The 27644-nt window shown below is 37.4% G+C and overlaps 2 protein-coding genes across 18 annotated transcripts in view; one reads left to right on the top strand and one right to left on the bottom strand.

Annotated features, from left to right (window-relative positions):
• LOC106949934 (regulating synaptic membrane exocytosis protein 1-like) overlaps positions 1-18397 on the bottom strand; it is a 75075-nt gene extending 56678 nt beyond the window's left edge. For 15 of the 16 annotated variants that reach the window (XM_015036497.1, XM_015036528.1, XM_015036536.1 and 12 more), the window contains exons 1-2: positions 17217-18397; positions 12507-12581 (exon numbers count right to left, since the gene is read on the bottom strand). In XM_015036497.1, coding sequence (XP_014891983.1) covers positions 12507-12581; positions 17217-17377 — 236 coding nt within the window. In that variant the 5' untranslated portion in view covers positions 17378-18397. The remainder of the gene's footprint in view (positions 1-12506; positions 12582-17216) is intronic. The other variant, XM_015036613.1, reaches the window with a different exon arrangement.
• Positions 18398-18771: 374 nt separating this feature from the next.
• asrgl1 (asparaginase and isoaspartyl peptidase 1) lies at positions 18772-27411 on the top strand. 2 transcript variants are annotated; one of them, XM_015036683.1, is made up of 7 exons: positions 18772-19299; positions 22195-22390; positions 23057-23199; positions 23367-23521; positions 24480-24601; positions 25201-25311; positions 25983-27411. In XM_015036683.1, the coding sequence occupies exons 1-7, from the start codon at positions 19186-19188 to the stop codon at positions 26195-26197; spliced, it is 1056 nt and encodes a 351-aa protein (XP_014892169.1). In that variant the 5' UTR covers positions 18772-19185; the 3' UTR covers positions 26198-27411. The 2 variants fall into 2 exon arrangements, with proteins under 2 accessions (XP_014892169.1, XP_014892178.1); XM_015036692.1 differs by lacking the exon at positions 18772-19299 and adding an exon at positions 19390-20906.
• Positions 27412-27644: the final 233 nt, after the last annotated feature.

Below are 27644 nucleotides of genomic sequence, written 5' to 3'. Positions count from 1 at the left end.
AGAAACCAAATGACAGACAGAATTTAATAAACATAATTAAATACAGAATAAAATGCAGAATTTTGCATTATTAACTGACACCAGCAACCAAGAAGAGCGATATAGATGTCTTTGTAGCTATATTTGTTGTTACAACGATGAAAGTCATTGTAACAAAATAAAAATCTAAACTTTCAGATCTATAGATGTTTCTAGATCAGGAGAAAAACTTCAGGGAGGCTGCAGGATCGCGAGAGTTAAACTCAAAAACTCTGCCAGTCGTGTATATCAATGGAAATGTTTGTGACAAATAAAATAAAATAAAAAATAAACAAAGGTCCTGAGTATTTTAAAAGTATACACAAGATTTTACATTTTGCTGCTTTCTTTATCAGACATATTGTGGTGTGAAATTTAACACTAAAGTATTTTTAAAAGGGAGATTTTCCTTTTTGCACATTTAAACTTTTTAAATGTGCAAAAAATGGTTTATCCGGCTCACTTGACAGCAGCTTCACCTTCCGAACCAAAAGTAAACACTCACTGTTAACGCAGCTCTCATTAAAGCAGCTATTTTTCCAAATGCTGTATAAATTAATAAAAAACAGAAAGAAAAACAATGCAAAATAATCAGCCATTGAACCTAAATGGCGTAAGCCAAAACTGACCGTTATACTTCCGGCTTACAGTAGCAGAAGCCAAAGTACGGTGTCCATTAAAGGACATTCCACACCAACTGCCAGAACCCAAAGAGCAAATGTCTGCTGACATACTGAAGCCACGGCCCTGCACTCTCAATAACTGCACACTGTCAGGGTTAATAAATATGGTTAAAATGGAAAAAGTGGAATTCGGAGCTTTACAAAAATTGTGGAAATTGATTTGCAGACACCCCCAAAAATAAAATACTTCTCTTATTACTGACTTTGGACAAATGTTGCTGTTTTCATGCACATGTTTTTGGCCGCTCCGTTCAAATGTGCAAACCTCATTTGACATGAACGACTCGATGCAATCAACTCCCCACCTCCACCACATGCTTACTCTGCTGCTGCAAAATCAATGACTGTGTGCAGTGGATGTGTTTCCTTTTTACCAGTTGGCAATTTAAACTCAATTTGACACCGTTGGATTATAACTAGGATCAAACTGCTTCTATAATTGGACTGTACTGATTTGATTATACATTCCTGGACATGAATTGGATCTGTTTACCTTTTAAAGCATCTTGAGATGATGCTTGCTGCGACTTGGTGCTAAATAAACTGAATTGCAATCCAGTTTTTATGGGACAAAAATTGTTCTTAAAATTACACAGTAAAAAATTAATAGCAATATTTAGGTTTATTTAACCTGTCAAAGAAAAAAATATGGGTCTTCATGTTTTAAAGTGATATTTTCACCATGTCATTAATAGATTTATAAACTGCGATTTTATAAATCTATTACAATATTTAGCTTTTTTAATTCAAAATTTATTTGGGAAGCCAAATACTTAGGTTTAGGCTGAATATTTAGCTTTCAAACTAAATATTTAGTTAGCAAGCTAACTAAAAATAAATATAAATGTTTGAAAATGAAATGTCTAGCTTAAAAACTAGATATCTAGCTCAGAATTAAACTAAATTGAGTTTGCAAATTAAATATTTAGCTTCCAAATGTTCTAAATGTTATTTGAAAGCTAAATATATAAACTAAATATTTAGTTAGGAACTCTGACATTTATAAATGTATGAATAACACGAACACCTACATCTTTTTTTTCCTATGACAGGCTAAATATACCTAAGTATTGCTGTTGATTTTTTACTGTGTAACTTTTCAAACTGCTCTATGAACAGGTGGATTTTTAGCCTTCGTTTAAATGAACTCAGTGTTTCAGGGATCTTGCAGTTTTTTGAACATACGTCAAAGTAACTATGTTACAGTTACAGTTATTTGAGTATTCAGTAACCTGCTTACGCTTTTTTGTGTACTGATGCACAGCTCCATTATAATGAAACCCAAATATTTATTTAGACACAGATTTATGGGTTAAAATATTTCTTTTTCTTTCCTACAAGCTGCTCTCTGCTGCTTGCATACCTCTCCGTTTGGGCCTGCATGTGCTGCGATGCGGCCTGGCCGCTCACCATATGGGAACGGGGACATGCAGCATCTCTCGCTCTCTAGTCGTCTCTCACTGTGCCAGAGCTCTGCTGCTTCTCCCTCATGCCGCCACGTTGAACTGCCGGGGTGTACTCTCACCTCCCCTCTTTCTCCGCCTCCATCCCACCAGCACTACCTCTTCCTCATACATCACGCTCCGTCAGACGGGTGCTACAGGTTACCGGAGAGGAGAGATTTGCAGTGTTGAAAGCATCGAGAGCTGTTCGCCTAGGAATCCAGCGCAGAAGAGCACATGCAGGATTCGGGGGAACCCCATTAGAAAAGAAACGTGGTGATTCATCCCCAAACTGACAGCAGTAATTTCATACACAATAGCACAAGTGTACAGTGTGCTTCTTAGCTAACCATCTCTGTCATGTAGACTTTGCTTTTCTCCTCATTTCTCCCTCCCCTCTTCTCACCTCCCCCTTCCTCCCCTTCCTCTTGGTATACTTCTCTGACTGCCTTTCCACCCACTCACTGCTCATCCTCGCTTTTTCTCTCCATTTCTCACTTCTTCCTCTCTCTCTCCTGCTCTCTCTTTCCCTAAACTCTCTTTTGTAGCCATTTCAATCCTAACATCAAGAAATGTGTAGATGTAGATGCTATTGTTAATAAATATTGAATTTAATTTACATCAACCTTCTTCTTTTCACCAGCATTAGGATTAATATCACGTAAGTGACAATAAAGAAAAGCCCTTCATATGGGGAAAGTCCAGGTAAAACCTATGATTTTATGTGACGAAGTGAAAGGCGTTCCAGTCATTCTCATTTTAGCTTTTCTTTCTAGATATCATAATTTTATAAGCAACATCTGCTGGGAGATTGTCTGTGTTGAAACTTTCTTTTAAGTCAATAAGTACCAAAATAGAGGTTTTAAAACTTCTTTAGATGCATAAATTGAAATATATTTAATTAAAATTGTAGTTGATTTTCAATAGATTAGAGCTATAGCCACTCCAAAACTCTTTACTTTGTTGTCTTCACGCTACTTTGTATCCAGAGCAGAGAACCCAAAAATTATACTCAAGTAAAGGCCGTGCTACTTCCACATATTTTTACTAAAAGTAAAAAAGTATTTGGTAAAAAGTCTACTCAAGTACTGAGTAATTGATCAAATTATCAATCATTTAATATTTTAAAATTACATAATGAGACAGACCAAAATAAACTGCAGGCAGGTGTGTCTCTTTTTGTCTAGTGAATTTCTGGTTAAAACATGTTTGTTTTTCATTCAGTGGGTAGAAAATCCAAAACTTTTACTCAAGTAAGAGTAAAAATACTTCATAATAAAATTACTCCAGTAAAACTCACAAGTAAAAATCCTCCTAAAAGTATGTTTATTCAAAACAGTTCACTGTAATTGAGTAAATGTAACTAGTTGCTATGTTTGTAACTAATTTGGCTGCATGCTTAGGATTTGTGTCCATGTAGAAATGGAATTTAAATTCATGGTTTCGTTTCTGGACTGCTATCATAATAATCCCTCCCAGATGCCACCCTCCCAAAGAGCTATAAAATTTAATTTCTAATGAACATTTAACACTGGAACTGTTAAATATCCAAATTAATAAACAAAACAACAAATAAAGTCTTTGTCAATGAAATAACCCTTCCAAATCGTGGCTAGTTGAAACCACTGCACCAAACTGAAGTCTTAGTGTCATCCAGGTTTTGGTAGAAACAAAAAAAAAAACAGTCATGCAAATAGAAATTATTGATCTTGTTTTAATTTATTACATGATTAATTGATTTATTGCTTATTGCAACAGACTTACTGACTCTAGTATGGAAGAAGCTCATTTCATCTGTGATCTGCTCTTCCATTTATGATCCATATGTTATGGATGTAGTGAGAGCTGGAACATGTTTAAACTTGTAAACTGTGATCATTACTGCTAATTATTTTAATGAAAGTTGCACTTCACACAATATGTCTTGCTTGGTCAAGGAGAGAGTTAGACCTTCAATGCCAGAGAGTTGGAGATCCACAGGCACTGTGCGAAAGTCGTTGAGACAACAATGGATCCCCAACTAGGCTTTTAAGTAATTATTGTCTCCAAACTCCCAATCTGGTCCTTATATAAATAGACCAGCAGCTGTTTAGGGCCAAATTAAATGTGCTGGACGAGATCTGTGCCGCGGCACCAGAAACAAGAAATACAAAAAGAACGACAAGGAGAGACTCGACTCTGTCACTAATGCTTGCATGCTAGCATACAAACACAGGCAGTTGCGATCAAACAGAAAACAGGAAGCGGGGTGTTGACGAGTGAGGGTGAGCAAGAGTGAGAAGCAACCAAGCTGCAAGAAATGGAAATAAAAGAAGAGGCGATGGAAGAAGAGATGGGAGAGAGAAGGAACGGACAGATGGAGAGAGCACCAGAGCCAACAGCAGAGCTAAGTGGGTAGTGTGCTCCCCAGACAGCGCTCCATATGGCCTGGCAACGCCACGCAAACACACAGAGACACAGCATGTATATGCACATGCATGGACCCAAATATACCTCCACACAAACAAATGAAATTTTCACAGGTAGTGTGTGTTCACACATTAATTACCATGTACCCACGGCTTGACAGAGTACAGTGTCCCACTCATTACAATTGAGATTGAAACAAATACTGTACTGTCTGTGATATCTATCCATTTTCTTTCACCCTTTTCTGACCCTAGTGGGGTCAGGAGGGGTGCTGGTGCCTGTCGCCAGCGAGACATTTCAGACAAGAGGCACCCTGGACAGGTCACCAGTCCATCACAGGGCAAGACAGAGACAGACAGGTCAAATAAGGCACACACACACACACACACACACACGCACACACACACACACCTAAGGAGAATTTAGAGAGACCACTTAACCTGACAGTCATGATTTTGTTCTGTGGGAGGAAGTCGGAGTACCCGGAGAGAACCCATGCATGCACGGGGAGAACATGCAAACTCCGTGCAGAAAGACCGGGCAGGGAATCGAACCCAGGACCTTCTTGCTGTAAGGCAACAGTGCAGCCTTGTCTGTGAAACTGACATATAATTTATTATCTCATATGTTAGAGCATCAGTTATCTGGAAGCCAAGGGCCGGTCATGTTTGGCCTCTGTTCCGATCTTAATAAGAAAAATAAAGATGGGACAATCCTTCAAGAAGCTGATAATACTAATGTCACAAAACAGACCTGAGGCTCTCACACACTCAGGCGTATGCTGCGTATCCTGTGAGTCACGCAGACTCTGCAAATATGGTCATACATTTGTAGTGACAAATTCTTTCATTTCGCCAGAGAATTTTCTACTAAAAAACTTGAACATTTCTGAGTTTGAAACTGTGAAAATTGTCTTGAAAAAAGCTGATTATTATTATTATTATTATTATTATTATTATTATTATTAATCTCTGAAATTTTCTAGAAAAAGCTTGGAAATTTCAGGGCTTAAAAATTCAAACGCGGTCTCCACTGAGCGTATTCATGTAAATTAAAATACATCTTTCAAGCAGATTTATGTGATTTGTGGTTGTGAATACTTAGGATTCAATATATTAATTTGAAATAAAAATGCACCGATTCGATATTAATATCTGTATTGGTTCCGATATTAAAAAAAAATCTAGTTCAGGTATCGGTGACAATGTTTCCAATTCATAATAATAGATCTATTCAGTTTAATTCTATGCATAATGATACCATGCTTTATTATTTATTCAACATTATATTTAAAACTCCTAACTGCACTTTCTGAACCGTTTGAAAGGTTTGTTGCAGTTTATTTTTAGATTTGAGCAACAAATCCGTTCTTTTGTTTTTGTCAGTTTCAGTTTATTTTACATTGGTTGTTGGATTAATAATTGTAACGACTGAACAAATTAAATTTGGGCTGTTTTTTGGCATGTTATCAAATATTTGTAATTTGTAATTCAATACATTTTATGTCTGTGTTTTAAAAAAGAAATGCTTTAAATCAATTCAGCACTGCTTTTCATATATCGGATACTAAACCTCAGATATCAGTATCAGAATTTGAAATTAATTTGAATTAAATAAACTTCACCAAACTACCAAAATTCACTTTTTAGAAATAACAGCAGATTTTAGATCAGACTGCAGGGGGATTCCTGAAAACCTGTTTGCCCCAGTTGTGGCATCAACCTTTTCTTCATGGGTTAGAAGCAAAAATGAAAAGACTTGACAAACTGATCTAGGAGTCCAGTTGTCTCCTCATTGACCCAGAGCAGAAGGAGAGGACACAGGCTGCAAGCCAAGACGTCATCATCAACGGCGGACATCTTTCATCCCATGCATGACATAATAACGGCACTGGAAAGCTCCTCCAGCAACCGACTGCTGGATCTGGAAGGCACTAGGAAGGATCATCCAGGAGCAGACCGGCTGCACATCTACAATCCTCTGCTTCCAACAGACGACATGCAAAATGGAAAGTGTATTCTAATCATATGACCAAATACATTTTGTCACACACCATCATAGAAACCTGCTCATGCAATAATCAGTTTTTAGGCACAACATTGCCTCCAAAAAGTGGATAACCATTTGCAGGTCGCTTCATTTTAGTCACAATTAAATGTTTCAGATCAACTTTTCATCTGGTTTTTCTTGAAGTTAGAGAAAAAGTTGGACATAATAAAACATTTTCACCAAAATAATTCGTAAATAAATTGTTGAATCATACATGTGTTTTTATAAAAGTTTGTGAAATTTATTAAATTAGGATAATTTTTGAGCATTTTTATTGAACTACAACTTAGGATGGTAAAAGATCAATTCTAAGAAAATTACACCCAGTGAATTAAAAAAGGACAATGAGATGAAAAGTAAAGGAATTTAGCAAAATAGATAAAATAAAATACACAAATAAATAAATTATTGAGCCCTTAATGTATTTTCAGGAATTTTGCTTATTACTATTTTTTACTTTTACAGTTTTGGTAGTTTGTAATTTGTAGCCATCCTGAGTGGAAAAAATAACTTTATAGGATATTTTTTCATCACAAAAGTAAAATCCACTGGCTGCTTGTCTCCATTAGATAATACCTATTCGTGGGATGTCGCTTAGTTTTATTTTGATTTAATCAGGAGACAAAACGTCACATTTTATAATAATCATCTGCCAACTGGAGATCAGAGCCACACATAGGGTGTAATATTATCTGTTATGAAATCATTTACAAATAAATTACAGCTTTTGAGATTTGGTATTTTAATGATTAATTAAACATATATCATTATTAATAATTTGTTTGGAGTCTGAAATAAATACAAAGAAATTCGGGTAAAAATAGTAGAAGAGGTGAACTGACTCCAATTTTCCAACTAAAGGGCAGATTAAGTTTTCTAATATATTATACTTATTTTATTAGAAAGTTTTGACAACACAGAAACTCAAGCACAGCCTTTCACTACACTATCTGTGTTTCAACAGTCAATTCATAACCCTTCCTGGAAGAACCATCCAGTATTGGTCAAACACTCCAGGCTATGGTTACAGGCAAATATGCGTAAAATAACATACATTTAGATGATAATATGATAAAATATTCAATCAATGCATTTGTTTCCTACCCAGTAAAACCTAATTTCTGTCTCATCTAAAGACTAATTACAAAACTGAACCCTTCAGAGGAACAACTGAGAGTTTGGTCAAGTGTCTTCCAGATACCAGCTGGAGCAGAAACTCGTGGGAAGACCAGGATCGCAGCCAATCCCTGAAGGAAGGCAGGAAGTGACTCCTCGCCAATCCCAAGGCTCATTGAGGTTACTACAGGGCCGCTGGGCCGTCGCCATGGTACCCTGCTAACAGGGGACACCTGGCCAATCACGTTTGTTGATGTGAGGCGTAAACATCCTTCCACCATGCTGCCCTTACATCAGGAGGAAGGAGAGGCATGGACTAAGATACAAACATATGACCAGACCCATTTAGTTATCTGGTTCCAATATGTTTTTAAATGTGATATAAAATAATTGTTTCTGAAAGCATTGGCTTACAGCATTTTAGAAAAGCTCCTTTAATTAGTAATTATTAAGGCTGCAATCAGTCAATTAAATTATGTCTTTCAAAGCCTTTGTATGGAGATTAGCTAAAGAAACACTCGGTCTCCTACACACTGACAAACTTCTGGAAGTTTTGGTCTTATTAAAAGTTGAAACCCCGCTGAGATTAAGTCCTAAAAGTACGCAGGGGTTAAGTTTAAAACAAGCAGTGTTCTCCGGCGGTCCTCTCGGACTGCCAGCAGCTTAGTCAACAGATCAAAAGAGGTCCGCTTCTGTCTGTACCGAGCCGATCAGACGTACAAAAAACCCTTGGCAGGAAATGACAGTCAGCATCCAGGTTTCTCTGCCCACATCGTTTCTCACACATTGCGAAACTTTTAAGTGAATCATTACCTGACATTGAGTAACACGCAACATACAGTGAAGGGAATAACTATCTGATCTCCTCCTGATTCTTTAGGTTCATAAGGAATATGAATAAGTTTAGGTAACACTTTATTTTACAGGGTGTGCATAACACTGACATGATACTGTTTAACACCTGGCATGAAGATGAAGAAGTCTTCATGAATGTTTACAACTGTTGTCATGAAGTGTCATTTGGTAAACAATGATACTTTTAATGCAAAGTTGACCATTTTAATTGACTTTTAATACAAGGTTTAATGCAACTTTTCAATAAAAGAATAATTATTTACCAAATAATGACACTTTTAATGCAATTTTTCATTAAAAGTGTTTCCTGACAACAGTCGTAAACATTCATGAAAACTCCTTCATCTTCAGGACAGGTGTCATGTCACATTTATGACATTGTCATTAAAGTCTTGTGCACATTCGGTCAAATAAAGTGAAGTTTACATACCAGCATGTCACAGTGAAAGTCTAACTCCAAAAAACTGTGTATGTACCAATGTGCCGCACAGATGTCAGTCATTCAGTTCAAAATATTTCAGAGGTGTGGCAAAAAATTTGAGTCTTTGATGAAAATTCAATAATTTGATTCAGGACTATGAGCAAAGTTATACTACCTAAATAACTCCTCATGTTCTTCAATTTACATTAAAATCTGGAAAATATTATCATTATATTGTTTGTATTATCACACAAACAATAGCTACATGTTCAGATCATTTATTCATGTTGATATTAACTTTTATGATGTTTCTGTCAGCTAAGTGATTTGGAATAGTCCCTTTTATTCAGCCAGCGGTCATGTTTATTACTTTAGGATCAATATTTTTGCTGAACAATTCATAGATACCCATCAACCTAACAGTTATGGTACAATGCACAAGGAGAACATGCAAACTCAGGCCGGGATTTAAACCCAAAACCGTCTTTCTGCACGGCCACAGTGCTACCAGCTACATCCCCCGTGGAGTTTTAAAGTAAACATTGTTGTGAAATTATAAAGACTTTTTTTCATCTTTTGATGAAACAAATAGAGAGAAGAAATAAAAATGTCACAGAGCTGCAGAGTATTATTCAGTCGTCCTGAATAATAATATCTTAGGATTTGATTTAAAAAGGCTCAGACCAAAATTTTAAAATATAAGAATTTTGTATTAAATGATTAATTAATAAATTAACTTTTAAATTATATTTGAATTAAAGCGTTCATGCATTCATTTTCTGAGTAAACTTGAAAGATATGGTCTCTTGCCTTTCCCATCATAAACAAGAATTGTTCTAAATGTCTATAAACTTGGTTAAAAAAAACAAATAAAAAAAATTTCAAAAATGTTCAATTTGACACTATGCTCCTAAAAAAAGAAAAATTAATAATAGTTAATTTATGTTAATTAAAAACACAATACCCTCATTTTCAGGCTGCGGTTCAGTGAACTGAACACTTTTTTGTGTAATAATATGAAAAACATTGTTTCTGTAAGTAAATAAATACTCTCCATATGATAAGATTAACCAGAAAAACAGATAATATGCAACTGTTAAACTATGAAATAATCTCTTACATCTCACATATTATTATTATGGTGTTAAAAAAAATAAATTTCCAGCTTTAAGAGTCACTGAATCAAAAAACAATTCACAGATGATTCTTCAAACACATCAACATCAAATGACAGAATTAGATTCAAGCAACCCTGACAAATCATGTTTCTATTACTGACCACTGACATAAAAACTGCCTTAACGTAAATGTGGTAAAGGACAGAGTATCACTGAGTGGTTCCATAATAAATAATTGCTTCAGACCAAAACATCAAGCTTCTGTCTCTGCTAATTGGAGCAAAGATGGAAGCTGTATTCCAGAGAAGGCTAACCTCAAAGCAGCAGCTTACTGTCATTAGGAAAGTTCAGCTTAACTCTTAATTGCAAACTTTACATCAGACAGAAGCTCCTAAGAACAGAGTTTACACTGACATGGAGGATCTGACTCCCGATGACTTCACAGGCAAATAATGAATTTGAAACTTTTTCAGTTCTAGCTGACAACATTTTCCTGTTTTGTTTTCTGTGCTGCCCCCTAAAATATGGCGTCCTGGATAGCTGCCTTAAGTGGCTTTGTCAGCTAAATTGGAAAATGTTCCTTTAACTTTTATGTTTGATTTAAGTATTGATCAAACTTTTTATAGATATACGTCTGAGTAAAATGAACACTGTTCTTTTATTATTCTATGAGCTACCGACAACATGTCTGAAATTCCAAGCAAAAATGTAGTATTTAATTGCAAAAAATGAGAAATGGTCAAAATAACGAAAAAGATGCAGAACTTTCATACCTCAAATAATGTAAAGAAAACAAGTTCATACTCATTTAGAACAACAATACTAATGTTTTAACTCAGGAAGAGTTCAGAAATTAATATTTGGTGGAATAACCAGGAGGTTTTCAATGGGGTTCGGTGCATTTTTTCAGAGCTGAATGCATGATACGTTGAACTTTGACTTTATTTAAAAAGGAACTATTTAAAACTCAAACATGAATATTACCATCTAATGCCTTGTACTGTGATCAGCTTAATGCAATATTTACAATCCAGAGCCATATTTTAAATAAGACTTGTTTATTGCCACAAATGTTGCATGACTTTAAAAACAGTGACAGCATAAAATGTTTGATAAACATTTACTTCAGGAAATTTGTTGTCATTTTTAAAGAATCCCATTTTGTTTCTGTTCTTAGGTTTTCTTTTCTGTTCTTTTGCAGAAAAGAACACGGATATGTTTCTTTTTGTGGGAATGTTGAAATCTATGGAAAATTAAAATGGCAAAAAGAACATAATTTACAACTTAATTACAAAAATATTAGATCTAAAACAATATAACTGATATTTTTAGTGTTATGAATAATCAATTTACCTCAGGAAAAAAACTGCTTGGATCAGCATCTGTTGTTAAACTTATATTTAAAGCAGAAGTTGGCTTTTTAAGCCAGAGTTAACAGTCATTGTTGCAAATCAAATAAGTACTATATATTTAGCATTTATATGGATCAAACATTTAGCTTATTCACATTTGCAGCCCCCAAACTTTAACATTCATTAGAGGAGTGGTTCCCAAACTTTTTCTCCTGGGCCCCCCCAGTGGTTTCCAAACGTTTTGTTGGTTTGCTGCCATGACTCTAACACACCTACGTAGCTCCGCCCAGCAGCAGCAGGTCTCCTTCACAGGTGTAACCCAGCGCGAGCGCCGTAGCGCTCATGTTGCGTTTAAAGGCGGCTCGGAAAAACAGGTTACCACTTGTTAATAACGGATTCAACCGTTTTAACTGCTGATAAAAGTGACAGAGGACACAGATATGAGAAGTGTGGAAGCCTCTACTGTATCAAATTGACAGGAATAACAAAGAGTTGGCCATTCTAAGGTAAAAACCCAGCGCATACAGTGTTCATGCTTTTTTGTTTGTTTTTTTAATCCAGACGGCTTCCCGCGCCCCAAAAGCATATTTACAGCCCAACATTCACTGGATCTACTGAAAATTTAAAGAAACCCTAAAACTGGATGTGAAACAAGTTTCCATCCAAAACCAAACTGAGTTTTCAGCCAGCGACTTCACAGCACGGGGAGGCATTGGACGTTTATTGATGACTCCGCAATACCAGGACTAGACTAAGCTCACTGACCGTGTCCGTCTCAGGATGGACTCCGTGGCTGCAGTGTAACAGATGACAGACAGCAACCTGAACAGGGAAGCACTCACAGGAGGAGAAGCCAGACAAATGGTCAATCAGAGCAGCTTTCAGTGGATCTTTATCAGGAAGTCTCCTTTATAAACACCAGGGGTGAAAATATTCAGACTGAACCGTCACATTACAGGCCTCGTGTTGTGCTCATCGGAGGAGTAAAGTAGGTTTCACAGCAAAGCTTCAGGTGGGTGGGGATGAAGAAGTTTTCCACTCACCTGACGTCATTTTGCGGTGGAGGCTTCCTCTGTCCGACCAGGTTCACTGTCCTCGCTTGAATCGGCTTCTCCTCTCTGAAACATACAAATTTGGGAAATATGGTTAGAGAGCCAATGTAAAATATGCAACCTCTGGTGAGGAACCTAAGCCTTTAAAGAAAACAAACATTTTCTTTAAACAAAAAAACCATCCTAAAGACACACGGGGTTCTTCTGATTGCCCATAACTGTCCAAGTTAAAACGTTTTGACACCTAGAAGCATTATTTTATGCCTATATTAGTCCATATTTTAAAGACTAGCCTTTGCTTAGCCTATATGTTTTCTCCAAATTCAGCTCTAACACGGATATGGAAAGTTTGATTTGTTTTCTGCATTTAACATCTTTTCTACTGCACTGAAATATCAACAGATAACTTTGTGTAAATGTACTTTTCATGTAGTGAGCGAGCAGTTTTTTCTATGTTGACAATAAGCCAGATTTTCTTTAATCTCAGTTTTCATCCATATTGATACATTAACAGCCCGACTCTGAACCCTCTCAGTGTGGAAGAACAGCAGCTCTGCTGAAACATTTCCCAAGCTGATAAAGCTCCTCTATAGAGCTAAATTGGGCCCATAAAGTTTGGGCAAAAATTTTTTTCTGAAACTGAAAAAAAAAAAAAGATTTGAATCTGAAAAAATAAACTTACAAAAAAATTAACTGAAAAACAATTTTCAACCTGAAATAAAAAGTTTGAAACTGAAAAAAACAAAGCTACTTTTCAGATTCAAGTTTTTTATTTTCAGTTTCAAAAAAAGGTTGAAAAAACTTTTTTGAACAAACTTTGTGGCCCCAATTTAGCTCCATAAGCAACAAAGGCAACAAACTTTTTTTCTGCAAAGGTATTTTTCTGCTTTTTCTGAAAAAGCACACACCGTTTGTATCTTGCTAATAAAGCAGCTCTTCACCTTTAATCTTTCATCCATATTTAGATGCATGTAAGCATCATTTCATTTCTATGACATCTTTTTACCTTGTACCTGTTTAAGATTGCACAAAATGCAAGCTTGCCTCTTCCAAGTTTTCCAACAAAGTTTTTCTTGCCACTTGTTCAATCATGTTTCAAACCTTCGTATGAATAAGCAAATAAAACTGACTCTCTTTGATCTTATCGCACCGCTCGGACGCTTTCAGGTGTGGATGACAGGCCTCAGACAACAATCACATGATCTCAATATGTCCAGTGACACATTCACAGCGTGTTTCAAAACTCCCTCATCAATAAACATGAGCAGCGCTCTGATTAGTCTGATCACAGAGGGAACTCAGGAGAGATTTCCCTGCCAACACCCACGCTGTCTAAAACAGAAGACGTGTCTTTTCATTGTCAGCACTGTGGGTACCCCACTCACTCGTTATGAAACAATCTGAGCAACTTTAGACGTAGCAAAGGATTCTGTTCTGGGAGTTTATACGGAGCAAATAAACCACTGATTACAGGTCAGTTTCACTGGTTTGTTCATGACAAACACTCAGTGTGCTACCAATAAAACATCTCTGTTCCTCACAGAGAAGAGACGGTCAGCACAGAGGTCGCTTTGAACAAAGCCATGGACAGCATGTCCATTAAGATATTTCACATATGCCACACCATGTGCAATGCTAAGACACATATTTGATCCTTATTGTGGGACAGAAGCAGCTGCACTGCAAAAACACAAAATCTTACCAAGTATTTTTGATCTGGTGTATGGAGCACATATCTTGGCACACTTGAAATAAAGCAAACTAACTTACAAGTAATTTCTCAGAAATAAATATGAGCTTGTTTCATATTTAAGTTAATAATTCCTAAATATCGATTAAAAAATGCAGATTATTTCACTTATAACAAGGGAAAAATGAAATAATCTCACAGTAAAACAAGTACTTTTACATCAGTAGGAATTATTGACTTAAAACAAGCTCATACATCTTGCTGAAAAGTTAGTTGGAAGTTAGTTTTGTGTAATTTCAAGACAATTGCACTAGAAGCTAAACAAAAATACTTGGTAAGATTTTGTGTTTTTGCAGTGTAGAGGGTGTGAGATAATGGCCCTTCCAAACTACAGTTATCCAGGTAAACCTTAAAAGCAGAGTTTGGTTTTAGCATGAATGCCACCCAGAGAGAGCACTCCTTATCTACTTTTTATGATTTCACAAATAGTATAAAGATTTCATAAATTTTAAAATCAGGATAAAATACCCGTTTAGGTTTGCCAGTGTAGGTATGCCTGATTTTGAACTAGAGCGGTTCAAATCCAGGTTTATTAACTATATATCTGCTATGTAAAGCCATATTTTTATGGTGTTTTGTTTCAAGTACATATTCCACCCCCTGACGTAATGGTGTCCTGAGTTGTGAGCCATAGCAGCAAGACAGACAGTTTCCAGCAGGGAATCTGAGTAACTCAGGACAGAGATAGATGAAAAGTCGGCCATATTGGAACCCAATCCGTTGTCATTCATTGACAGACCAAAGACCAGCAGGTTTCTCAGTCCAGGCACCATGAGAGCTTTAAATGTCCGTTCTGGGTGAAGACTCGTTCTTACCGTCCACCGTCTTCTGATCAAATTTTGATTTATCGTTTACAAGATAAATCTGAAATAATGATGTGTTAAAAACCTTTAAAGCTTCCCGTATTGTCAGGATTATTTTTGCTATTTTTCTCCACTGTAATAAATATCAATAAATATGATTAAATGCAGTTACTGTGAGCACTTTAGTGACATAAATCACACTTCTCAATGTGATTGGTTTCCTAAGGAAGTATATTAAAAATAGAGCAGTATTTGTGTTTGCGAGGCAACAATTGCTCTGTCATACAGTTACCTAAAAAAGAAGCAACAGTTCTTATCGTGACTTTCATCGTTATCACAATACTACCACAAAATATCGTGATAAAACTTTAAGTCCACCCTAACAAACAGGGGAAAGGTGTTTGCCAGATTATGGTTTGATATATGAACAGATGGAAGGTCAAGCATGTTGTAAGAACAGTTCTCTGTCAGATAATGAAAGACGTAAAGTTTGTATCTTTCCCTCGTAAAAAAAAACCCCAGTGAGAGACTGGAAGGCTTTAGAAAACCAGAGATCAATTCAGGTTCCCTCCATCAACATGAAATTACTTTTTTCTCTCTCTAGAAAGCAAAGTGTGAGCATCGTGTCTGAACTCTGCCACATGTGGCAGATTCACGAACCTCACTAAACCGTCCAGTCAAAAGCAGCACTGGCCAGTGTGTGCAAAAAGACAAACTATAGCATCTTCTTCAGGCTTATCTTTATCTAACTGCACAGCTAGCCACAGAGATATTTTATGTAGAATGCACCAGCTTATATCAGAGAGCACACGGCTGTGTGATGTAGCCGAAGCACTCTATAGTAAGCTAGCCCCACATTTTATGTAATAAAAACTGACCGAGTGTAGTGTAAACTCTGCCTCTCCGCATCACAGCCCACGCTACCGTACAGCTAGTGTATCTGGCATGCATGTATTAGCAAACCAGTGCACTCTTTCTGTTCACACATACACCACTTCCTCTCGATGATCCCCATCTAAAGAGTGGTGACAGCAAACAGTGGAGGCACTTATGTGGGTTAGGACATGACGGCCTGCCTTATTTTCAGCTGCTGCGCTAAGACACGACTACATTTAATGTATTAGTTGCAGTGATGCAGAGCTACTTAGAGCGAGAGCTACGTATTGGACATTTCCTTCTTTAGATGCAATGAATCGATCTTCCGTTCCAGTGCTGGGCCATCAGTCCATACAGTGGGCTTAAAATAGAACAGGGACGTAGAGCTGGAGGAGCGCCTCACTAAGGTGGGTCGTTCTAGCTTTCTATCTGCTCATCTGTGCATGCAGCTTGTATGCAGACTGTGCAGAAACACTGAGCTTCAACTTGATGGATTTTCTAATCCTGCAGGAGACGGTGGTTTGGCTGCAACTCTGCACATCAACTGTAAACCCTCAGTCTTCCCTACATGCATTTCTTTTTTTTTTGTAGTGTAAAAAGAAAATCAGATTCCACTGGTACCTTTGAACTGCTGCTGAAGGCCGACTGATTCTGTAACAGCCTGTGAGATGTCTGTTGCAACAGCATTGGCCTACATACGGTGCATAAGGCTGGGAAAGGCTCAGCCGCACCCCAGAGCTGAGAACAGCAGCTGTTGAGATGGATGCTGCACAGATAAAACCCAGCAGAGGGAAGATTCTACTTTTACTGTTCTTCGCTTAGCCACAGCATCCAAGGCTGAGAAATATGTCAGGTATTGCTCAGTTACTTGCTGCCTGACTCAGGCACAAACTCTGCATGTAGAAGTGCAGGTTAGAAAATTTGCTCCTCTTTTGAAATGTGTGGAGTAGTTACAGAGCGTCAGCCTCTGCTCTGTTTCCCAGCAGTCACTGGGAGTACATGAGGACCTGATTTTATCCTTCTGCCCCATGCACGGTTCCTCCTGCGCAGAGCTCCAGCCTATAAGAGCCTGTGAGTCAGTGAGTTCTGTGTGGAGTTTCCAGCAGGACGCACACTCACACACACGCACACAAACACACACACGCGTGGAAAGATTCAGTGTGGAAGTCCTAATGAAACATTCAGTTCAGAGAGATCTGAGGTGCTGGACTTCTCCAAAAATGACATTAACACACACACACACTAATTTTTTTCCTCTTTTCCCTCCCTTACTTTAACATGGCCTCATCCTTGGCTTCCTCCGCCCGCTGCCGAGCCAGCACAGACATGATGATGTCCCTCTCCTCCGCCGTCAGATGGCTGAGGTCCGGCTCCGGGATGGCCGGAGCGGCGGGTGGGCGCGGGCCGCCCCGAGGGCCCACCGAGGCGAACATCTTCCCTGCCACCACCACCACCTTTCTTCACTCCCGGCTCCTCTTCCTTCTCCTCCTTCCTCTCCTCCCTCCTGTCGGATCACGGATGAAAAACCCGCTGGAGGAGCCCACGGATCACGACATGGCCCACTGATGGAGCGGCGGTCGGAGCGGCTGATGCGGAGTTCCCATGGCGGTGGCGGGGGCGCCCGGGGTGGTGTTAGCTGCGGTGACTGTGGCCTTAGCGCTTCGGTTCCCGTTGCCGTTTTCAGCCTCTCCTCCCTCTTGCTGCTCCGCTGCCTTCTCCCCCCACCCCCTCCCACCGCCCACCCGCCCGCCTCTCCCCTCCACCACCTCCGTTTTACGGTGAGCCCATATCTCCGGCGGTCAGTCGGGACGCTGGCACACGGGAAAGAGGACCTCGTTTCCGTCCTTGTGCCCAGGCAGAGGGGGAGGAGGGCTCCCTGAAGACGGCTCTCTCTGGTCGGCGCGCTCGGTTGGCTCCTGTGGCTGAGGGGCGAGGCGGTAACTTCTTGTTTTCCAGCTCCGCCGCCGCCACCGCTGCTGCTGATGCTGATGCTGCTGTCAGGGAGACGGAACCGTCAATGGGACCGCAGCCCCTCAAGCGCGCTCACTTACCGTGCCGCGGGAGCGAGCAGCCTTCATTTGAGAATGGGGGCTCCACTCACCGTCATGATGCGCGCTCTCGGCGGTCCTTAGCGCACACACACAGGAAATACGTGGTTCCTCAAGGATGCACTGTGGCTTTACGAGACCACATGATGACGATCATATCGTAAATTACATAAATTAGCATTATTGTTTCTATATTAAGCAATATATGCGTATTAAAAAAATCAGCTTTTAACCACGAATTCAGATTAAATCTCTAAAATAAGCATTGCTGTTATTATTTACTAAGCAAAGACAAAGGAAAAAAGGAAGAGTTACAGAAATATCCACTCTTGCAAAAGTCATATTCAATAAAACAGAATGTTGAAAAAGTTCAAAAAGCATCAGGATAACACAATAACAAATTTTGCTGGTCTATTAATTGTCCCAGAAATTATTGCGATAAACGATATTGTTGTTATTTTGAGACCATCTTCAAGTAATATGATGGTAATGGCATAATAATTCAAGAACGCATTCTCAAAGAATTAAATAAAATTTTAATTCTATTGAAGATTTGACTCTGGGACTGGAAAACATTTTAAATATTAAAAATAAGATAAATAAACAAAACAATAAATAAAATGATTTATGAAGTTTCTGTTAACAAAATCTTTGAAAAAGGGCTAGCTTTTCCAAATCATCAGACTGAAGACTTTTGTTATCCAGCTTTTGGTAGAAAGAGAGAGAGAAAAAAAGAAAAATGATAAATCATGCAAATTAAAATTAAGCTAATTTTATTTTACTATGTGATTAATTGATTTGTTGCTTAATGCAACATGCCTATTATTTACACACATTAATTTTGTTATTTATGATGATATTTCCTTTTACAGCTAATACAAACAATAACTTTAACATATATAATATGACATCAGAACAGAAACTAAACATTTTTAAGCGTAAATAAGGGTTTAATGTAAATGATGTTATTTTCAAAAGATACTTAATCTGACATATGAGCCTCATTGGACCACATATTCTACTTTGTTGATCATGACTGTACCTCTCAAACTTATTTCAACTTTGTTTGTTTGTTTTTTTACTTATTTGTTTATTTGTCATCTTAACATGTTGCAACCACAAACCTTTGTGTATTTTTTTATAACTTAATGTCATAGACCAACACAAAGTGGAGTGTGGTTGAATCTGAGTCAATGTTTTCTTCTGGGATTCTTCCTCTTTGTTTATCCATTTATCTTCTCTTCCACTCTGACCAGCTTTCCTATTTGCTGAAGAAGCATTTCCCAAAGCATGATGCTGCCACTGCAGTTTTTTTTAACTATGTGCACCAGGTGATGTGTTAGATTACCATTACACATAGTGTTTTGCTTCTGATCTAAAAGAAGAAGAAAAAAATATATAAAAAATAAATAAATAATAATAATAATAATAATAATTTAGTTTTATCTGACAAAAGGCACTTTCCAGTTTCTTAATGCATGGCTGCAATTATCTGAATAAACCACAACATATGAGACTGTCAGAAAGACATTTGGCTATAATAAGTTGTTTTCGCTTGGAGGAAACAAAAACAAGTTTGTTAAATAATAGTAGAAAGTATTGTACATTATTACTGATAAAGGTGATTCAGCAAGCTAACTAAGCAAAGATAGAAAGTTATAAACTATAACATGATACTTTAGGAAAATAATACATTTAAGTGGAAATTTTTACCTTGTAGAATTGTATAAATCTAGAAATTGTATAATCTTTTCTTTCTTGTTTCATAATCCGCTGAGAAACTATTCTGGAGAGAGCCTGAGGTTTCCTATATAACCACACCATACAGCCATATGACATTTACAGTATGTCACTGAACAATATTATAATTATAGCCCATGATGGGACTGCTCAGTGGTTAGCAGTGGTCAAGTGAGTGTAAACTAAAACATGTAGGCGTGCAGATGCTTCCACAAACCAGGAGATGGAGGCTGAATTTATCAGCAAGAGATTTTAGAACCAAATCTGGCCAATACTTTAAATACTGACCCCATTATTTATATTTTAAATTTTATGAGCTTGCTTTTAAGAGTCTTGGAGCGACTGCTAAAATTACTGGTCACATGACTGGGCAATGCTGTAAATTAAAAGTACAACCTGAAATCTGCCTAATTCAGCACCACGGTCAGCTTATGGTGCAGCTGAAGGGATCCTCCAAAATCCAGCTTTCTATCTGCATTTATCTACAGAATATTTTAAGTATTTTTATTGCTTTAAGTTTGCGTTGAGTGACTGAAAACAGAAAATAAAGCCATTCATAAAAATAAATATTAATAAAGATGAGTTCTGTTGCAAAAATAAATCAATTGCAATTGTAAGGCTAATTTCATGTAACAAATAAACAATACTGGTAAATACCTAACTTTTTTTGTTATTGATCAAGAATACCTTTAATTATTTAACAGTCAAATATATTTGTGCTGACATGTAATTCATTAGCTTTAATTAAATTAAGGCTAACATTTAGAGAAAACCATGTCTATATTTAGCTTGTCCAAATAGAGACATGAAGATCCCTATGAAAGGCTGACCCAAAACAATACATATTCTAATTTGTTGATTTCTTCTTGGCAAGTTTGGCTCTGAAGAAAACAAATATGCTTGGAAATCAGATTTTATTCTATTTTATGTTAATCTAAACCACAAAACTTACTCAAGCTTCAGAAATGTATCAACAAAACGCTCTTTACCTGTTACAACTCAACTGACTTTCTCAAAATCACGTCTATTCTTCACTTGCTAAGCTAATTCTGTCAGTTAACAAAATAAAAGCTGCGTCAGATGCAAAGGGCTTTTATTTTGAACGGCTCGTTGTGGAGTTCCGGATGTACTGTTGCTAGCTTCTAGCTTCCCCTCTAGTCACTGGGATATTCTGGTAAGAAAAGATATATATTATTCCGTTTGTGTTCGTGATATTTAAAGGTTGTGTTGGTGTAGATGTGAACATTTGGTGAGTTACAGCTATTGCGTCGCTCTTCCTGCATTCAGAGAGCTAATAAGGAATTAGGTCAGTCTTTAGAGTAAGGTTTCATTGGAGACAGCATGTAAGCCTTGCACTGCTTGCTGTTTTTTTTTCTCTGTGCTTTATTTTTATTTATGCATTTTTATTTTTTTTACTGGGTAACTGTTCATTGTTTTTACCTGAATAATTGCTTTAAAGTTAAAAAAAATCATTTGTTCTTAATTTGCATTTATGTGCGGAAGTGTGGTTTACGAAGGGTTTATTGAATGCAAAGGCTTGTTTTGGCACAGCTAGTAGTATAACTGGTGTTACCACTGTTACAAAAACACGACTTTTTCATCTTTGAAATTTACTAGTCTGTACAGGTGAATCTCTATATTAAAGTAATACAAATGTAATTCAAAAAGGAAAACTAATACATAGATTTATATGGAGGACCGACCCTGCCAAAATTAGCAACAAAAAAAGCAAAAATGAAATAAATTATTTGATCAGAACTTTCCCGTTTTATGTGATTATACAGCAACATAAAATGTATGTATATCATTTTCAACAGTATTAGTTTAACATGTTACTTTTTTATTTTATTTTAAATCTGTCAAATGTAGTTTTATTAGATTTGCTTTTTTAATTTATTTTTTTGTTTTTTTTTTCTAATTTTTCCATATTCTCATGTGACTTTTATGTCACATGAGAATATGTGACATAAAAGTCACATATTCTATTACGTTTTTGCCTCCTGTTTTCTCATTTTTCTGATAATTTACAGATTTATTTCTATTTTCTTTGTGTTCTCTTTTGTTTTTTTTTTGTTTTTTTTCTTCTGACTCTAGATGTAAAATAACAGTAGGGGACGGAGGCTGTGGGGGTTCCTGATGGGAATTCAGAGCTAGCATCTCTCCTATTGGTCAACATAAAGAAATTCCAGCTAACTATTGTGAGAAACACAAAACGTTTAGCCCAAGTCATTCAGTTCAAAGCTAATGCTAATTGTATGTAAACACCTAATTTTGAAATAAATCTGATATGTTCTCTCTCTCATTATTGTGGCATTTAGCAATAATAATAATTTTGCTAATTCCAACTGATCTAAAACAAGGGCAATTTGCACTGATTCAACTTTAGACGGAGAGAAAAAACGGAGTACGTGTGGTTTGTTCAGTGTAAATCTGAATAACAGATTTAAGAGTTATTTTTCCAGGGGACTGCCATGTTGCCAGTTGTGGTGGTCCATGGGGGGGCGGGTCACATCCCCAAAGAGCGCTCGGACCTGTCCACCTCAGGAGTGTGCTCTGCAGTGAGGTCAGCGTATGCAGTCCTGCAGGGAGGGGGCAGCAGTATGGATGCTGTGGTGGAGGCTGCTATGCTACTGGAGAATAATCCATCTTTCAATGCAGGTATTGTAAAAATGAGATGGCCACCTAAAACTAGCTCCTGCTGTGCAGGATTTTTTTTAAATATATCTATGCAGCAAAAAGCTGTGCAGTTGACACTTTCAGCTTTGGATATTGTGGTGAGAATTCTCATTGTTTGTAGATTATTAGAGCTAAGATCAAGTTTAAATTACGACTTATTTTCTTACTTTCTGCTGCTAAGAATATTAAAGCTTAAAAAAGCAGAATGGTTCATTATTAAAAATATCAAGGCGAGAGATTCTAGTGATGGTATGGATTGTAGAGTCTTGTTTCCACTAGTACAGAGCTAGCTTAAGCTTAGCATCAGACTAGTGTGTGTATCTGTATGCCCAGATTAAATTGAGTTCTTCCGACTTTGCTTCTAACAACACTGCATTGAAGTAAAATTGGGATCAAAATTTCCTCCATGAGCAAAAATGAGGAATTGTTTTGCCAGCAACAAAAAATTTCTGATGCTTATTGCAGTTTTTCCAGCATGAAGGGATACCATCTGACAAGCTTAAAGTGGTAAAGAAATGTCTTCAAGATCAAAAAGCAAACTAAAATCTGGAAGCCTAAAAACAAAAAAACTGGTGTCCTGTCCTAAGCTTGTGACGTTTTCCATCGGATTTGTCCACAAACTCAGTCATTTCTCATATATTTTTTAAGGATGTGGCTCAGTGCTGAACCTGAAGGGGGAGGTGGAGATGGATGCCCTCGTGATGGATGGGAAAACGCTGAGCAGCGGCGCCGTGTCTGCCATCCGCAACATAGCTAACCCAGTCCAGCTGGCCAGACTTGTCATGGACAAGGTGTTTATTTTAAATAGACATTTTAAAACCGTTCAAAGTGATTCTGCATCTCATTTTGAAAAGAAAAAGAAAGAAGGCAGCAGTGTAGCTGCAGAAATGTTTGGACTGTCCTGAAAGTGTTCACTGTGAATGTATGTCACCGACGCGACCTTTGATCCCTCCTTCAGACCAGCCATGCCTGTCTAACGGCGGAGGGTGCCAGTCAGTTTGCTCGCTCTATGGGCGTTCCCGAGGTTCCTCAGGAGTCCCTCATCACGGAGTATTCCCGCATGCGCTGGAAAAAAAACCTGGCCCCAGACGCCAACCCTGTGGAGTGCCAAATGTAAAACTAAATACTGGATTTCATTAAAGATTCACTGCAAAAACAAAATCTTACCAAATAGTTTCGGTCTCGTTTCTAGTTTAAATATCTTAGTGCACTTGAAATAAGACGAAACTAACTTAAAAGTACCTTTTTGGCAAATTATAGAGGCTTGATCTTAAGTACATGATTTCTTAATTTTAATGAAGAAGTACTTGTTACATTGGCAGATTATTTCACGTGTAACAAGATATTTTCCCCTTGTCTATAAGTTAATTTATCTGCCAATGGAACAAGTATTTTTTCAGCAATATTAAGGAAGTATTTACTTTAAACAAGCCTCTATGTTTTGCTGGAAAGGTGCTTTTAAGTTAAGTGTGTCTTTCTTCAAGTTTACTAAGATATTTACACCAGAAAGTAGACCAGAAATACTTGGTAAGATTTTGTGTTTTTGCAGTGTAGTAGTATTTGAGATAACTGATGTTGTCTTTTTGTTTATATTTAGCGAAACTCACAAATAGTCACCCAACTAAAATAAGGAACAGATCTTTTTTTTAACATTATTTTTATTTACTTTTTTGGTTGTAGGAACCATCCATACATTTCTTATGCTTTTAATAGTAGAAATATGAGGCACACTCACAAAGTGATTGTTTTGCCTAAGACATCTCTTTGGATGAGGTGCAGAAAATCAGTTGTGCTTTTATTGTAGGAACATTGCTTTTCTCCACATTTTTTAGCACTTCCTAACCTGCTGCTCATAATCTTTGCTATCATGACTATAATGGTGATTAATGAATAGTAGCACTAATATCGAAGTTGGAGCAGATTGTACTCCATGACAAATGTCTCTTTACACTTCATTTTAAGAATCTACACTAAAAAAAGACAAAATGTTGCTTAACTTTTATATAGAAAGCTTTTGTCCATATTTGATGTTAATCTAAAGAAATCTCTGCTGACCTGTTTCCTCATTTAGGGGGAAGATGGGGACGGTTGGAGCGGTGGCAGTCGACACCGACGGCAACGTAGCGTGTGCGACTTCCACCGGAGGAATGCTGAACAAGATGGAAGGCCGAGTGGGCGACACCCCGTGCATCGGTCAGTCCTCACACCTGCAGCTGATGATGAGGCGACCCGGTTTTGGCCAAGCTTCAGCTGTGAGGCAGATGCACAAACATTCGACTCCAGAATACTTTGAGGAGTTAATGGTTCGCTTCATTAATGCAGAGTTCTGTAGATGCAAAACCTCATATCATTGGCACCTTGGAGAGGTTATGGAGTATGGATGGATGATAGTTGGCATTTGGAGAGAGAACGTTAAGCAATAACTAAATGCATCTTTCGTTCTTGCACTTGTAAAACAATAAATGAAGTCAGCTCAGAAGTTTTTATAGCCGAGTGTTCCTCTTTCTCAAGACTGTTAAACTTTAACCAGCAGATCTGGACTATAGGATAAGTAAACAAAGCAGAGTCACAGTTCAGCTGATTGTTCTTTGGTTTAAAACAAATAACATGTTCTGTAACCTCACACTTATACAAAAAGACACCCCATTTTTCATTTCCCAAACATAATTACACATTACACTTTTCATTATGTTAGAAGCAAACGGCTCCAACAGTTCAATAGACGTTTGCCTAAACAAAGAGTAAATATGAGCCTTAAACATGCGTCCGTGTTGTTGTGATGTTTGCTTCAGGCAGTGGAGGCTATGCTGACAATATGTCAGGAGCCGTGTCGACTACGGGCCACGGAGAGGCCATCATGAAGGTCACGCTGGCGAGACACATCCTGTTCCACATGGAGCAAGGTAACGCTGACACAGGGAGCCTGTTCAAATACATCCGTTCTGAATGGATGGACTGGGATTTGTGCACTGTGAAAAATGCAATAATCAATCAATCAATGTTAGCAGACTTCATGTCTAAAGTTAGATTAAAAACACAAACATGCAAACCAAAATAAGGAATATAAAAACATCTTTAAGATATAAAAACATAAAATTAAACATGTTTTAAAGGATAGAAATACCAACATCTGAGTGGCTCTTCCTCCTCTTAGCATACAATGCTTCTCATCACATCATTGAATACAACAAGCAGCTTCTTCATGTTATGTTACTTGTAAGATGCCCAGAAGGGGGCAGTATGTAGCAGTGTGCAATAAACTATAAAGCTGCAGAATGTAACTTTTATTAAAAATGTTTTTCTACGCATTTGTTAAAATTGTCGCTATGTTTCAACAGTATAATATGAGACAAAATGTGGGAAAATTCTCCCAGAAGCAGCCAATCAGATACAAGAGGAGGGTCTCAGCGCTGTCAATCCACCTTGTGTATGTGCTGCTAAGAGGAAGCCTTCCTGTTCCACTAAAACAAAAACCAGACTAGAGAAAACTAAGTGTGCGTTAAGCTCTGACTGGTGGAAGCGAACCACAGGATTGTCATGTTTTATGAATCGCTCTGTTCTCCTCTCTGCCCAGGCCAGTCAGCTGAAGCTGCCAGTGATCTGGGCCTGGCCCACATGAAGTCCAGAGTCGGGGGACTTGGAGGGGTCGTGACCGTGGACCCTCAGGGCAACTGGGCCGCTCGCTTCTCCAGCCGCCAAATGGCGTGGGCCGCGGCGCAGAAAGGCACGCTGCACTACGGTCTGTACACGGGAGAACACTTCACCAAAATCATCGAGGATGCACACTGACACCTGCCCCAGCTTGTGTCAGTAGAGCTAAAAAGTAAGATAATACAGCTGAGGGTGGGCTTCAGTTCACCAAATAATGATTGATTTGGTTTAATGTTGATGTTTAAAATCAAATAGAAGACAACAAGAGCAACAAAGCTACTTAGTTTAGTCCCAAAAACCAATCAACTGTGAGCCAATCCAAAGGAAAACAGGAAATTTCCAGAAACACTAATGACACTCAAGTGATTCTTTGTATTAGTCATTTGAAAAGTCATTTCAGAGTTTCTGCAAATTGATCAAATTCACGTTAGGTACATAACTCGCTGCTCAGTTTTTAAGTTTCTTAGGAAAACCTTCAGGTTTTACAATCATTTGTTAATTTTTATTACAAACTACTGGCCAGTTTTATAATGATCTGCACAAAGTGTGTTTTTCTGTCGCTGTTCACATCACTACTGATGAAGTGCTGCTCATCATTTGCTGAATGTTGGTGAAGAAAATCCAAACCGAAAAGGTATTTTACTGCAAAGCTCACTGCGAAGTGAGTGATATTTTTATCTTAATTTAGACGATTATAGTTTACCACAACTGAGTTTCTCAGATTGAAGTATTTAAAAAGAGCCAATAAAACCATTTTTGTGAGATTGTTGGTGGTACATCTCACCAACAGACTAGTTTTTCTTCTTGGGCTTTTAATTTACTGCAAAACACAATAATCCAAACTATTGAACAAACACCTGGAATATATTGCGCTGTCTGTAATTAATCTTTCTTATTTGTAAGTTTCACTTTTTGAACTTAATCACTAAAATAAATTAGTTTTCTGTGATATTCTGATTATTGAGAAGCTCTTATAAGCCAGCATGTGTTAACTCAATCTTTTATGAACGCCATTCATGTATTATTGGGATGAGTAGTGTTAACCTGTCTCATCCACTAGGTGGTGCTGTTTCCTCACGCAGACAAAATGCAAAACTTGAGATTTCCTTTTATTTTTTAAATTGAACTGCTTCTAGGCTGTGTAATGTGTAATTTATTGTAATTTTTAAAATGTTTAATAGAGTACTTTATAATATTTACTTTAATTGTGCAATACCAGCCTTAGTGTATTTTGTGTCATTTTTAATAATAATTGTTATAATCTGTTTGATTTGATAAAGAATGTCTCTCACATATATCGATTTATTCCTGTGTGCAATTGTGTTGTACAATAAAAACAATGGAGCTCATGACTCAAATCACACTTTCTTGCTTTACTGGTAATTTTCACTTGGTTGTTGTGAACATTTCTTTGCAAAAAAAATCAACTTAGTTGAACACAAAATCCATTATAGCAGCTTATATAATGCATATGTATTAAGAGCTTTGTTTGCGCTGCCAACATATTATTAGCACAGGTGAAGCTGTGAAAAAATTCCTCAGAAATCACTCCTATAATGTAATTAGGGATAGATAGGAAAAGAAG

Source organism: Poecilia latipinna, unplaced genomic scaffold (genome assembly GCF_001443285.1).
Source record: "Poecilia latipinna isolate Pla-1442-1.1 unplaced genomic scaffold, P_latipinna-1.0 Scaffold23, whole genome shotgun sequence".
Taxonomy (NCBI): domain Eukaryota; kingdom Metazoa; phylum Chordata; class Actinopteri; order Cyprinodontiformes; family Poeciliidae; genus Poecilia; species Poecilia latipinna.
The sequence above is the reverse complement of the archived record's forward strand: the minus strand, read 5'-3'. Positions and strand labels throughout refer to the sequence as shown.

What these genes read in the sequence shown, in the direction of transcription:
- asrgl1 (XM_015036683.1), top strand. Translation starts at nt 19,186, where the DNA reads ATGTTTTCTTCTGGGATTCTTCCTCTTTGTTTATCCATTTATCTTCTC. An exon ending in AACCCTGTGGAGTGCCAAAT is followed by an intron (nt 23,522 to 24,479) that starts GTAAAACTAAAT and finishes TTCCTCATTTAG; the next exon opens with GGGGAAGATGGGGACGGTTG. An exon ending in GGGCGACACCCCGTGCATCG is followed by an intron (nt 24,602 to 25,200) that starts GTCAGTCCTCAC and finishes TGTTTGCTTCAG; the next exon opens with GCAGTGGAGGCTATGCTGAC.